The 13,185-nt window shown below is 47.6% G+C and overlaps 1 protein-coding gene across 4 annotated transcripts in view; it reads right to left on the bottom strand.

The window, feature by feature from the left end:
- The window catches only part of PSTPIP1 (proline-serine-threonine phosphatase interacting protein 1), a 40,114-nt gene extending 27,594 nt beyond the window's left edge, over positions 1–12,520 (bottom strand). For all 4 annotated transcript variants that reach the window (XM_016144070.2, XM_016144073.2, XM_016144071.2 and 1 more), the window contains exon 1: positions 12,033–12,520. In XM_016144070.2, coding sequence (XP_015999556.1) covers positions 12,033–12,068 — 36 coding nt within the window. In that variant the 5' untranslated portion in view covers positions 12,069–12,520. The remainder of the gene's footprint in view (positions 1–12,032) is intronic.
- Positions 12,521–13,185: the final 665 nt, after the last annotated feature.

Below are 13,185 nucleotides of genomic sequence, written 5' to 3'. Positions count from 1 at the left end.
TCCTATGATCCTAGTTGTCTTAGCCTGCACCTCCTTCCTTGTAAAAATGGGCCTAATAGTTACTACCACATAGGGTTGATCTGAGAAGCTGATGGACTCATGTATGTAGGTGAGAATAGTGATCAGAGCTTGCCTTGAGGCAGGTACTGGGTTAAAGATCATTATCCCCATTTTAACAGCTGAGGACAATGGAACCCAGAGAGATTACCTAACCTGCTCAGAGACCTGCAGCTTACAGCCGGGATTTGAACCCAGCTCTCCTAGATCAAGATTTTGGCTCTGAACTTTTCTCACCTCTCTGCAAAGCCCCAAGTTCAGTGGCTGTTCAGCAAGTGGTAGGTCCCCATGCTTTGCCCTGTTCCTGCCTGCTGCTACCATTCTCACCAGATATAGCTTTATCCCAGGTGTGGCCAGGCTCAAAAACAGGCGTTATTGTTCCACCACAGCTCACATATACCCTCCGCTACCAGAGGGCCTATTTAAAAGGCTACAGAACCTTTTTCACGTGCTCTTTTACATGGAATTCCAGAATATAAAGTGCATCAGAGGACAGCTTTACCTTTAACTTTGTAGGGAGACACCTGGATTTTGGTCCTGGTTCTCATCTGCTAGGACTAAGCCGGGTAGCCTTAATAAAGTCCCTTGCCCTCTTTAGGCCTTCCTGGGTGTAAAGTGGGTATAAGGGGAGGAAGTGGCCTTCTAGCAAGGAGGTTGATGTGTGTCCGTTGGCTTTTGGAAGCCATGGTTGACTGGTGACTAGAGAAGTCTGAAGTCAAGAGAGGGGCTGGAGCTGCCTGGGGTCTGAGGGAAGACGCTGGAGTGAGAGTGTCCAGGAATTGGCACTAATATTTTACCTAGGAATTAAGTGGGGGCTGTGGAAGGTAACTGGGAAGAGTATCCTTGTAACTTTCTACCCTTGAGAACTGCCTGACAGGAAGAGAGGAGACACTAAAGGAAGCTGTGTAAAGTGGACTGTTGGGTGCAACTGGGAGCACTCAGAGGCAGACAGAGCAGGAATGAATACTGCAGAGAGATACTCCAGCATGGAGGGTGAGATGAGGGGGCACGCAGGGAGTCAGCAGAGAACCAGTCGAGGTCCCAGGAGCGGAAGAGCTGACCTGTGGGTATCTGCCACCTGCTGCACTGTCACTAGCTACAACAGCACCAGGGAAATAAGACCTTTCACCCTTTTAGAGTCTGACCCATGCCAGCCCTGTCCATGGAGACACTGGAAGCAGCTGGCAGTGAGTTTGGGTAGAACATGGCAAGTGAAGACACAGACCCTGTTGTCTTTCTTCATCACGGGCTTCCAATGCACAGTTAGGAGACTGGGAAACTTAAATGGAATGAGAGAAATTTTGATTTTAGTTTGTTGAACTGGAGTGAGTTATACCTGAAAAGGACTAGAAAAGCATTAGAATGTGCCCAGGGATGGGGAAGAGAGATCTAAAAGTACCTCTGGAAAGTAAAAGAAAAATTGTTTCTTACTTGTACCCCACCAAGTTTAAAATTCATTTTGTAAAATGCTAATCATTCTTGTTAAAAACCTTTCTAATGCCTGACATGCTCTTATGTTGATAGGCTCTTCATTTTTTAAATACTTTTTTTTTTTAAAAAAATCACCTTTTATTGGTATGAGTAGAGACAGAACAAGGAGACTAGACTTTCTTCCTCTCATCTCAGAAGACCCAGAAGATGAAGACAATGATTTTGAACAGCTACGAGGGGGAGAACGGAACTGGGGCAGTTTTGCCCTCTCACTTCTCACACAAAGTTAACAGCAGAGACTTCAGCAGCTTGCAACATGTTTGCTGTTGCTTGTGGACTGAGAAAATAAACCATTAGGATTGTTAGGAAACCTAAGGTAGTCAGCACTAAACTCTTGAGAGGGCAGCTCTATGAAGGCAGAATGGGCCTGTCTGGTTCCCTACTGGATCTTGGTGCCCTACTGGGTCCTGGTGCCCAGTGTCTGCACAGCAATGCTCAGCAAAGAGCTGAATAAACTGCCTCAGGGGGATCCTTGAGAGAACATGGTTTATGACTGCTGGCCCCTGAGGTGCCCTGCTGAGGGCACTAGACCATTTGCTTGCAGATTCAAAGACTCATTACCCGGAACCTTTAATAAATCAGACAGACCCATCCCCTCTACTTCTTACAATAGTATTATTATCTCTGTTGTATAGATATGGAAAATGAGGCTCAGAGAGGATAAGTCAGTGAGTAGCAGCCATGCTCTCTCTACTGCCCCTCAGCTATCACTCCGCAGTGGGGCTCATCTCCACTGCTACTGTTCAGCAAACTGAGAAAGGCACAAGAACAAACACCCAGGTATGGCTTGAATGGATGGATGACCAGAGACTTCAGTAGGCAAGCTGAGTGCTTACCCAGAGTATCCCAGGAGGAAGGGTTTCAAGCTAAGGCCCTTGAGGAACTCAAGGAATGATGTCACCTGAAGACTTTTATGGGGCCATCAGAAATAGAGGGAATGTCTGTGGTTGGTGTCCTCAGAGCCCTACCCATGACTCATGAAGGTAGAGATAGGGAGGCCAAGTTCGGGTCAGTGCAAGGAAGGATTTCCCAAGAGCCCAAGTGGCCCCAGATATGGAATACAGAGAGAGATGCTGTGATATTCCAATAGAGCATCCTCTGGCAGGTGTAGTGTGGGAGGGTTGAAACTTGGGAAAGGGGGTATGCAAGAACAGTGCCCGAACCATTGGTGTCAGCCCCCAGTCCCTGGCTGGTCACTCATAAGCTGGAGCCTATGCAGCAGGAAGCCCAGTGTGGCCGGCCATGGGTGGGGGATGGACAATGCCTGTCACTGCTGAAGGGTCAGAATCTCCTCCAGGACTCAGAGTCTAGGGAAGCTCAGTTCTTTTCTTCCCCTGGGCCCTACTGCCCCACTTCCCTCACCCTTGGCCACTGATATCTGCCTCCTGCCCCACCCACTGCTGGACCCTAGTGAGCCTCTACTGCCAGATCACCTTGGCAGTGGTGTCGCAGAGGAGCTGTGTGACCTGGGCAAGTCATTCACTTTGCTGAGCCTCAGTTGCTCATCTGTAACATGGGGCAATGAAAACACAGTCCTGACATGACAGAGTTCTCTCATGATTAGAGGTGATAAAGTATCAAGAGCACTGTCCCCTACCTGTGCACATCATATCCACTTCTCTTTCCCTCAAATTGGCTCCCGTTAGTTCCTAGGAAGACCCCATATATGCTCTACCTGATTCACAGACTCTCCTCCAGCTGGCCTCAGGCCACCTCTTCACACACCTGCCCCTGCTCCCTCAGATCTCTCACTGTGCCTTTCAGCCTGACTTACAACTATGAATATCAGACTTCCAGGTTTCTAAACCTGAGGAGCTCATTCACACCTCCAGGTCCTGACCAGAACATTGTTCACCATCTTCCACCACCACCCTCTTTGTTCTGACTTTTCTACACATTTTGGTTTCACAAAGCAGGAGCCTTTAAGACTTGAGAGAACAGAGGGGAAGTGGGCAGCACTTTGCAGGCTGGGGGGAGGGGAGTGTGGTAGTGAAGATCTTTCCTTCCTGATGATGGAGGAGGCCTATTTAAAAGAACAAAGCTTTCAAGCTAGACAGGCCTTGGTGGAAAGCCAGGCACACCCATGCAATTGCTGTGTAAGCCTGAACAAATTGTATAACTTCTCTTATCTTCACAGTCCTCAAACAATAGCACCCTGTGGTCAGTATTAAAGAGATAAGAGGCCCCCAAAACACACGTAGTAGGTCCTCTTTTGTTGCTTGTGGTGCTCCTCGCAACCTCACCCAGGTATGTGTGATTCGTGGAAGCCCCTGAAAGTTCACAGAGCTCTGTCTGACAGGGCCTCTGGAAGGCTGCAGGGTGACCGTCAGACACAGGCTTGCAGGGTTCCCGCATGTTGGGGCCCAGATAGGACGTACACCGAGGGGCCCGGATGTCTCAGGGCCCCAGCCAGCTGGGCTGCTTGGCTGCTCTGATGAGGTGCACTGAGAGGCCCTACGGAGCCGTCTGTCAGACTGTGGGTCAATGGAAACAAGTTTCTAATCTCAAACTCAGCCTAACTGAACCTAGGCTAGCTCATCTAACCGCATTGAATGTGCTTTTGTTTTTTTAAAAATAAACATATGTCTTTGCTTTCTTGGCTCTCTATGACACCTATCCTGGGTCATCTTAGGAAAGCCGCAAATCACCTCACATTTATCTGCCTTTACACGGACCCCTCCAATCCTTGGGGCAGGGGACACCTATCCTAAGATACCTGGTACAAAGACACATTCTCTCTCTAGAAACCCCAACCTACTTATGGACTACTTGTTATTCCTAAATATGTCAAACACTGTCCTGCCTCAGCCCATCACCCCTTCTTTTCTTCCCCAGTATGACTCAGCTTCTGTTTTCCCATTTCCACAGCTGGGAAGCCCTGAGTCCCATCTGGTCACCCCATCCCTACCCTGGCTGCTACTAGAGCTCCAGCTAGCACTTCCTGTTACACAATAATGAGTGGCCTGTCAACACCAGCGGAAAAGGACTGTCACTTGCTTGCCTGTACAGTCATTCATTGCTCAGGGTTCCAGGTCTCAGCAAACCACTAATACCCTCCTTTTAATCCCCAAAGTTTCTTTGACCCAGGCCTGGAAAGGTAGCAGTCAGACTTGGCACAGTTGCCCCCCATCTGGGTGGCATCTCCAAGCCCACATCTTCTCTATGAGCCTTGGTTTACTCTTTGTAAAATGGAATAAGTATATCAACGTCACAGGGCTATTGCTGGAATTAAATGCATTTTGTCACTTGAAGCCCCGGGAAGACTTTCTAGTGGTAGAATTTAATATGCAGTGATAAACAGTTGGGTAGGCATTCTGGGAACAAGAGGATCCACATCAGAGGCTCACTCTGTAGGTGCATATCCAATTATAAGTCTGGGTCCCTTGGGACCTAGCCTATGGTGAGCAGCAGAAGATGGCCCCTTTAGCACTGCCCTGAGCTCCCCTCCCCCCATCTTCAAAGCCTTTATCCTAAGTGAGCATCACTCTAACATCTTACAGATGAGGAAGCTGAGGTTTAGAGAGGGGAAATGATTCTCCAAGGCTTCCCAGCAAGTGAGGGTGGGGGCCAGGTGAGGCTTCAAAGCCTGTGAGGAAGGGATCTTCTAGAGCTAGGCCAGCAGGGAGCCCTGGCATGGGCAGCCCGCAGGGCACAGAGTACCACTCTTTCTTTCTGGAAGCTGAGACAGTGTTATTAGTTTCCACAATGAGTTCCCTCCATCATGTGGTTTGCAGAGTTACTCAGGGTCTGGGTGAGGAGGGAGGGCATCCTGCCCACGGTCTGCAGCATTCAGACCCCTTTGCATGAGAAGAAACATCTACCCCCCGAGAGGGTGCAAAGAGCAGAAGACGGTATCTCTGCTGCCATCGAAGGCTGGTCAGAACCTTTCACAACTCAGCTTGAGTCTTCCTTTTCTTCCAGCCACCCTGAACAATCCTGTGGGCCAGAAATCTGTCTTCCAAATACACTGTGTTTACTCTCCCTCCACACATTTGCCCCTGCCATTCCTTCTATCTGGAGTGCCATTTGTCTTCCTGCCATCTCTCAAATCCTCATCCATCCTTTCAAAGCCCAAACAAGGCCTTGTCTTTCTATTTCAGGGGCTATCCTAGCTGTCCGTAAGTGTCGGGAGCAACCAGGAACGGTCCATGAATTCCTGGGAATTGGAGTGCAAAAAGAGTCATTGAGAGGCAGATCTCATTTTCCACCAAGGAAAAAATCAAAGATATGAGCTACATTTTTGATCCAGGACACTGCAGCCAGTGAATCCTACCTAGGTAGCCATCTTCAGGCATTGCAAAAGCAGAGCAAACATAACCACAAACCTCTGTAATCTGCTATCATCATCAGATAGCTGGCCACGTCCTGTGGCATGAGCACAGATGAACCAAGATCTCAGGTCCTGGGAGGCCCATGTACCACAAAGCATGCACAGAGTATGTGGAAGAGGAATGCTATCAACCACAAATTTTACCTAAAATGACCATCTTGGCCTTGAAAACAGAAATTTCTTAGTTTTGTTTTCAAATATTTTCCTTTTAATGACATGTAATTGTGATCACTTACAGAAAATTAGGGGGGAAATGGAGAGAAAAGTCGTCCTACTTCCAAGACCATAAAAACCAATACCACCCTTTTATCCTACAGAAGTTATAATTGAACCAAGAAAAAACTAGCCAATCGCCTTGAATTCAGGAGCAGAGCATGATGACATTGGATAGACCTAGGGGAAGTCCCTGCTCTGCCTTGGATGTATGACCATGGACTAAGCCCTTGACCTGCCCATGACTCCATGCAGGAGATGGGAGGACACTGACAACCCTTCCATGCAGGATTAATTTGGGGACCCATGTGGAATGACTGTCACAGTGCCTGGTACATATTAGGCATTCAATGAACAGGAATTGTTGCCACTCTGGTGTCATTTAAGTAGCTGGGACTCAGAAAAAAAATCTTTACAAAACTCGAAGTAAATTAGTCTCATTTTATTTTTAATTTCATTTTTTCCAAAAAGTGATATGTTTATATAATCCCAAAATGAAAAAGTATTTAAAAAGTACATAGTGAAAGCACTCACTGCCACTCATTCCTGTTCCCCACCAATATCTTTTCTCTCACTTCCAACAAAGGTCATTAATTTATTTAATTCTCTGTGTGTCTTTCTAGAGAGTGTCATTGTTAAAACAAGCCTATGTCAATATAAATGCTCATTTCCCCCACTTTTCACAATAGGCCAAAATCATATATATACAGTTTGGCTCTGTGCTTTTTATACATAATACACATAAAAGCCTTAAAGAGCTTTCCTAGCCAGTGCAGAGAGAACACAAGCGTCCATCATCATTTCTTCTGATAGGCACACTCATCTCCTGCATGGGAAGACAGTTGGTGGAGGCAAAGGCAGAAGAGCCAGGGCCTCCCTCTCTCACCTCTTACTCCATCCACCGACCCCTGCTGGTCCAGAGGACCTGCTCCTGCTACTGGACTCCTCGGCCTTCAGGACTGTAGGGCCTGCCATACTGAGAGTCCTCCCACAGTGTCTGAGCAGACTTTGGTTCCCAGCAAAGCCCCTCTGGATTTGGCCCTCTCAGCCCCTTCCAGGATACTCTGTTCCCTCTTTCCTGCATGAAAAATCTCCTGTCCAGCCAGAGGACCAAATGCTAGAAGACTATTCTCCACTTTCTCATCTCTTCTGAGAATGTACCCAAAGAAATAATCCTTCAATGAAAATCCTCGATATACAAAGTTCTATCCATTTCATCACTGTCCAGAGTAGTAAATAATTGGCAGTAACCTAAATGTGCAACAATAGGGGATCAGATAAATAAATCATGAAACAGCCACCAAATCCACAAGCTGGAGGATCTTGCAGTCATTAGCAATAATGTTTTGAAGAATAGGAAATCACACCAACAACCACACATGTTCAAAATGGAATTACATTAAAAAGGTGGGGGGTGGGTCACACAACCACATGAATACACTTAACAAATCTGGACTGAACACATAAAATGGTTAAGATGATTAATTTTATATTAGGTATATTTTACCACAATTAAAAGTAAATTTAAAATGCAAGAAAAAAAGTAGGGGAGAATACAAAAGCACCCATGTAAAATAATCTTAGAGAAACACAGCAAAATATTACCAGTTGTCTCTGTGCGGTGAGACAACTGAGGGTGCTCTACTCCTGTTTTTCTCCATTTCTCTCTTTCCCTTTAGGACCTTGTATTAATCACCTTGTTTCTTTAGAAGGTACATTTGTAGCTCTGGCTGCCTAGATCAGAGTGGGCACCCAATGAATGTCAGCCTCTCCTGATTCTCTGTGAGGCCCTGGGGACACTGTTGGTGAGTCCTGAGATGGGGGACAGTCAGCTTTAGGGCAGACTGAAAGTGGGGCCCCCTTTCTGTAACCTCCTAAATGGGGAACCTCAGAATTTCAGAACTGGGAAGGGGAAGAGGCAACAGCAGCTGAACAGGCATGTGATGGGGGTGGGGTGGGCCCAGCCTCAGTCCCTCTCCCTCTTTATCTCCCTGGTGATTCATCTCCCAACCCGGGGAGCCATACCTTCCTCTGTCCTCTGTCTTGTGGAGAATTTGGTTCCTCCCAGCTTGGCACAGAGGTTTCCAGATAAAGCTGGAGCCCAGCTTTAAAGAGGAGAGGTGACCGCAAGTCAGAGGGAAAAGTTTAGGCCTGTTCTCTCTGTCCCACTTGGTGGTTCCTGCCCAAAGGTGTGTGTGGGGCGGGGGGCAGGTGGCTGGTGAGAGGTCATTGTAGTGTATGTGGCCCAGCCTCCTCAGGCCCTTACTTTTCCTTTTAATGACCCCCAAAAGGATAAGATGTGGACCTCAATAAATTCTGGTCTAGGACTAGATTTTCCCTCTTAAAATAACATCCAGTGACTTCTTTGCAAAGACCATTGGCTGTATAGGTGTAGGAGGGAGTGAATTAGTGGGAGGGGAAGGTGCATCTCAGAGCCCTGGTCCTGTTGGCACACAGTTCCTGGCCCAGTTTTTGGGGAACTTAAGTCCTCAGCATTGAGTGTCTTCCTTGAGTCCAAGACAGTCTCATTTATCTTATTGGATGTCGGGGTGAGGCTTGGGGTCCAGCTTTAAACACCTAGTAGAGAACCCTGCTTAAAAATATTTGTAGAATATAACCAAAGTGAATTGGAGAAATGGGTTCAGAAAGACAGATGGAACCATGGAGACACCCACTGCTCATTCATTTATTCTACAAACATTGACTGAGCTCATACTTCACTTGCCCACCCTGTGCTGAGGATGCAGACAGATGTTTCTTTCAATACATTTTGGTTGTCTGCTGGGATCAGAGCCACTGGCAATAAGAGCTGGGTGGGGTGGAGGAAAGGACTCTGCCTTCTCTGGGCTTCTGTGTCCTTCTGGCTTGGTGCCGAGGCAGGTTATAGGAGATCTAAGGTCCTCTCAGCTCAGACATTTGTATTCTCAGCCTCAACCTTGTCTCAATGATAGGCCCCACTCTGAGGCTCGGCCATAAACTTCCTGTAAAGCCATAATACTGTTCGTCACTGTGTGTGTGTATAACAGAAATCAAATTATTCCTTCCCTCCCTCTGTGGCCAGCCCACCTCTACCTCATTCCCATATCAGCCTATATCTGAATGCTCTGCCACAGAGAAAAGCAAGCTATAAATAAATACTGTGTGGCCACTCTGGTAACACCACAAATATAGGCCTACTGAGAGACAGCATGGTCTACTCTCACGCTGAATGTTTCCACCACTTCTGAGCTGTTATGTTTGCTTTTTATAATTTTTCTTTCCTCCCTTAACTGTCAGGCTAGTAGCTATCTGTAAAACTGTCTCTAACACTTGAAGTCCACCAATATTTATTAATCACCAATTGTATATCAGGTTCCATGTAGACCCCTACTAATTGCTGCATGTATAGATTAAAAGACCACATGACAAATCTTGTTAAAATTGTGGGTAAAATCAGAGTTCATAGGCTCTAACTAAAGTTTTGAGCCATCTCATATGAATAAAGTATGTGACCTTTAATGCAAGATCTTAGCTCCTCAGAAACTACTTACTGTGAGTGTCAGAAACAGCTGGTGACACCTGCGTTCTGGATAGTTGATAGATGAAGTGCTGTGGTATTGGACATAATTCTTCTAATTTGGGGAATTTCCTTTCTATTAAAGACTGGTAATTTTCAAACAGTGTGCTGCCAAACTGCATGGTTTAATGGCATTGCCTTAGGCTAGGGTAGGGGGAAAACTAGGGAAAGGTCAGGCTGGGCTCTGTCCCTAACAATTCCATGGCAGTTAGATCAGTATGTCTTTTGTGTTCTACAGATTTGTCTGTAAATTGAGCTTCGAGGTACTTCTATCGACCTTGTCTGATCTTACTTCTCTGGGAGGTAGAAAGGACAGAATTTTTCCATCCGTTTCACCGATGTGGCCCCCAGATTTAGTGATCTGCCATGTTGATAAGGATTCTGAATGAGAACTTAGGCATTGGAGTCAGGGTTTGATCCCAGCTGTGTGACCTTGGGAAAGTTACTTAAACTCTGTCTTAATTTTTTCCTCTGAATAATATGGATAACAATAGCATCTATTTCATTGGTTTAAATGGGTGAATTGACACATGGTCTTGAGGACAATGTCTAGCTTATCTTTAGTGCTCAGGGAGTGTTGTTTGTCTTCACCAGCTGATCTGGGCTCAGGATTAGGGGAGGTGTTAGAATTCAAAGCCACAGGAGCAATGATGCTGATAGTGACCTTTTGGGGTACCAGTCTAGGCTCAGTGTGAGAGGCTCTCACTGGCCATTTTTCTCTTCCTCCCAGCTTTGGCCTTCCCCAGGGAAGCTTTACCCTCATCCTAGGCCCCGGGAACCAGTAGTGGAGGAGAGGAGGCACCTGGAGGCCTTGAAGTCCACAGAGGCTCAGAGGTGGGGCAAGGGCAGAGCTTGGCAGGATGCCGGTTCAGGAAGCTGCCACCCGTGAGCTTTTTTGCTGCTGCTTTTGCCACACCCTGCTCCCTCTCACACCATCCCCTGCTGCCCAGATCCTGCCATGGGACTGCTCCCTGCCTCAGCTCTGCCTTAGGGAAGGTGGGTCAAGATGCCCTGGCCTGGGATAGGTGTCCCAGAGGTAAAAATTTAGGGTCTCCTGCCCTGCCTTGGGCTACAGAGCAACCTGGATGTCTGGGCCTCACCCCTTTTCCCAACTCCAAGTCAGAGCAGTGATCAGGTTACTAACTGCCTCCTCTATTACATCCGCTCCCCTCACTCTGCCCTGAGTGAGCCTCGGCTGCCAGTCTGGCACTTGGCATAGGCTGAGCCACATCTACTTCCATTGCCTTCTCTGGGGTGGTCTCACTCCTTCTTTGTAGAGATAGGGAAATGAAGGCCCAGAGAGAGGTACAGGGTGTTCTCCCCAGGCAGCCCTCTTTTCACTCTTTGGTCAATGCAGGTGAGAAGCAGGTGACTCACATGCTGGCCATGAGGCACAGAAAAGGGCCTAGGAAAGGGAGGCTGTTGGCTGAAGCCTCTATGGGGCCGAAAGGGGAACCCTTGGGACAGCCACATTCGTCAGCAATAACCAGAAAGATCTGAGCTTTTCCATGTGAGCCACTGGGGACAGCCAGAGCTTGAGGAGAAGAGAAGGTTGAGAAATAGCTGGAAAAAAGTCGAGGAGATCTAGGGTCCAAACTGGGCTTGCAGGCTGTGTGGCCTGGGCCAAGACATTTTACCTCCACAAGCCAGGTGGGTGCCATTATTTCATAGTGGAAAGGATTTGATTTACACCTGTAAATCAAAAAAAAAAAAAAAAAGAATGCAAGCAAAGAATTGTTCTTACTTGCTGTCTCCTTAAATGGTTCTTTAAAGGCTGAAAAAAGAGGGAGCTTGGGTGAGAAAAGAGAATTACCATTTGGATGCGAGTAAAGGTGCTGGGGACTTTATTACATTTGATCACCTTTTTAATCCTCCCATTCAGTTGGTATGTTTATTAATATTTGTCTCCACTATATAGATGGAGAAAATAAGGCTGACAGAGGTAAAATGACTTGTCCAGACTTCAGATAGCAGAGCCAAGATCTGAATTCAATTTGTTTGGTCCCCAAACCTGTGACTCATTCCCTCTCACTTTGCATGGCCTGTTCAAACTCCCACCCACATATTAGACTCTCCTCAAAAGATACTGCTAGGGGAAGGGTTTCCTGGAGGAAAAATCAGTCCTGGGACTACAGGGGCTATCCCTTGTCCACTGTATTGAAGTTTGCAGAGAAGTCAGTACCTCAGCTTGAGGATCTCTTTCATTTTACAACATGGAAGGGACAATGATGCAGGTCACCTCCATAATTAAGACCAAAAATGAACAGCCATTTTTATGACAACCCCCCCCCCACTTTTCTTGGAACCACATCCCCATCAACTGCCCCAGGGAAATTTTAGCCAAGCTACCCTCCCGAGGCCCATTCCCCAGCAGTCTTTACTCACCCAAAAGGCGTCTCTGAACTGAAGCTGGGACATCATCCTTAGGAGATTTCCACGGCAAAGCTTTCTCTCCTGCCACAGATGGGGCTGTGAGGCTCAGGAGCTAGGAGCACTGTCCTAGTGCTGGCAGGGTTGGCCCAGGCTCCCCTGACTCAGCTGGTGCTGTCTGCAGTGCCTCAGAAGGTAGCCACAGCCAGATATGTGCTGCCAGAGGGAGGAAAAAGGTTTAACCTGTTTTGTTTTGGGGCTAGAATCAGCAGCAAAATGAGGAAGGAACAGTGCCCGGGGATGGGAGGCGGGTCTTAGTGTCCTGCCCAGCCCCTTGACAGCCTTATGGTGATGATATTGGTGATGGAAGACCCGGTGTAGGCTGTAGGACTGAGAAGGGATGCTGGCTCCAAGTAGGAGGCAGTGGACAGTGGGAGAGACAGAGTGGTACACAGGCCAGGCAGACAGGCAGCCCAAGGCTACACAGGAAGGTTTGTGCAACTTCTCCTTGGGGGCGGGCACCAGAACCTTCACCCACAGGAAGCAGAGTCACTGTACTTCCCTGTGCAGTGACACTTGCCATCTTCTACCCTGCTGCTTCCTCTTGCCAACTTCTGATGTCCTAGCTGAACTATTCTCAGAAGCCATAAACCTGAGGCCCACTGAAGATGTCGCCAATGAAAGGGTAGGGACCAGGGTGTTGTTGCCCACCACCTAAGCCCCGCTCCAGACCATGAGCATATATGCTAGACTCACCACACTTCACTACCAAACCATTTGGGAGGGGCTTCCCCAGGCCCAGGAAATTGCTATCATTCATCATACCCTACTGCTCAGTGCCCCGATCTACATCCTGCCCTCAAAGAGCTCATGGTCTGGAGGCAGATACAACTGAGCGTTGGGGCACCATGGAGGCACGGAGGTGGAGTGAGTGGGTACCTGACCAAGGAATAATAGCCTGAGGCTTCATGGGCACCTGCCATGGAGCCTCCAAATTAGACACTCCCTGGAATAGGAAGTCCCGTTTAAAGATAGAATCTTCAGGAAGAATGTGGTTGGATCAAGAGAGGTAAAGATATAGACAGTGGAGTTCAATAACCCAGGATAAGGCTCAGTTTTTGTTTCGTCTGGGCCCTACCTTTCAGTGGTTGAGGGACCTTAATTGACC

This window comes from Rousettus aegyptiacus, unplaced genomic scaffold (assembly GCF_014176215.1).
Source record: "Rousettus aegyptiacus isolate mRouAeg1 unplaced genomic scaffold, mRouAeg1.p scaffold_m13_p_3, whole genome shotgun sequence".
Taxonomy (NCBI): Eukaryota; Metazoa; Chordata; class Mammalia; order Chiroptera; family Pteropodidae; genus Rousettus; species Rousettus aegyptiacus.
The sequence above is the reverse complement of the archived record's forward strand: the minus strand, read 5'-3'. Positions and strand labels throughout refer to the sequence as shown.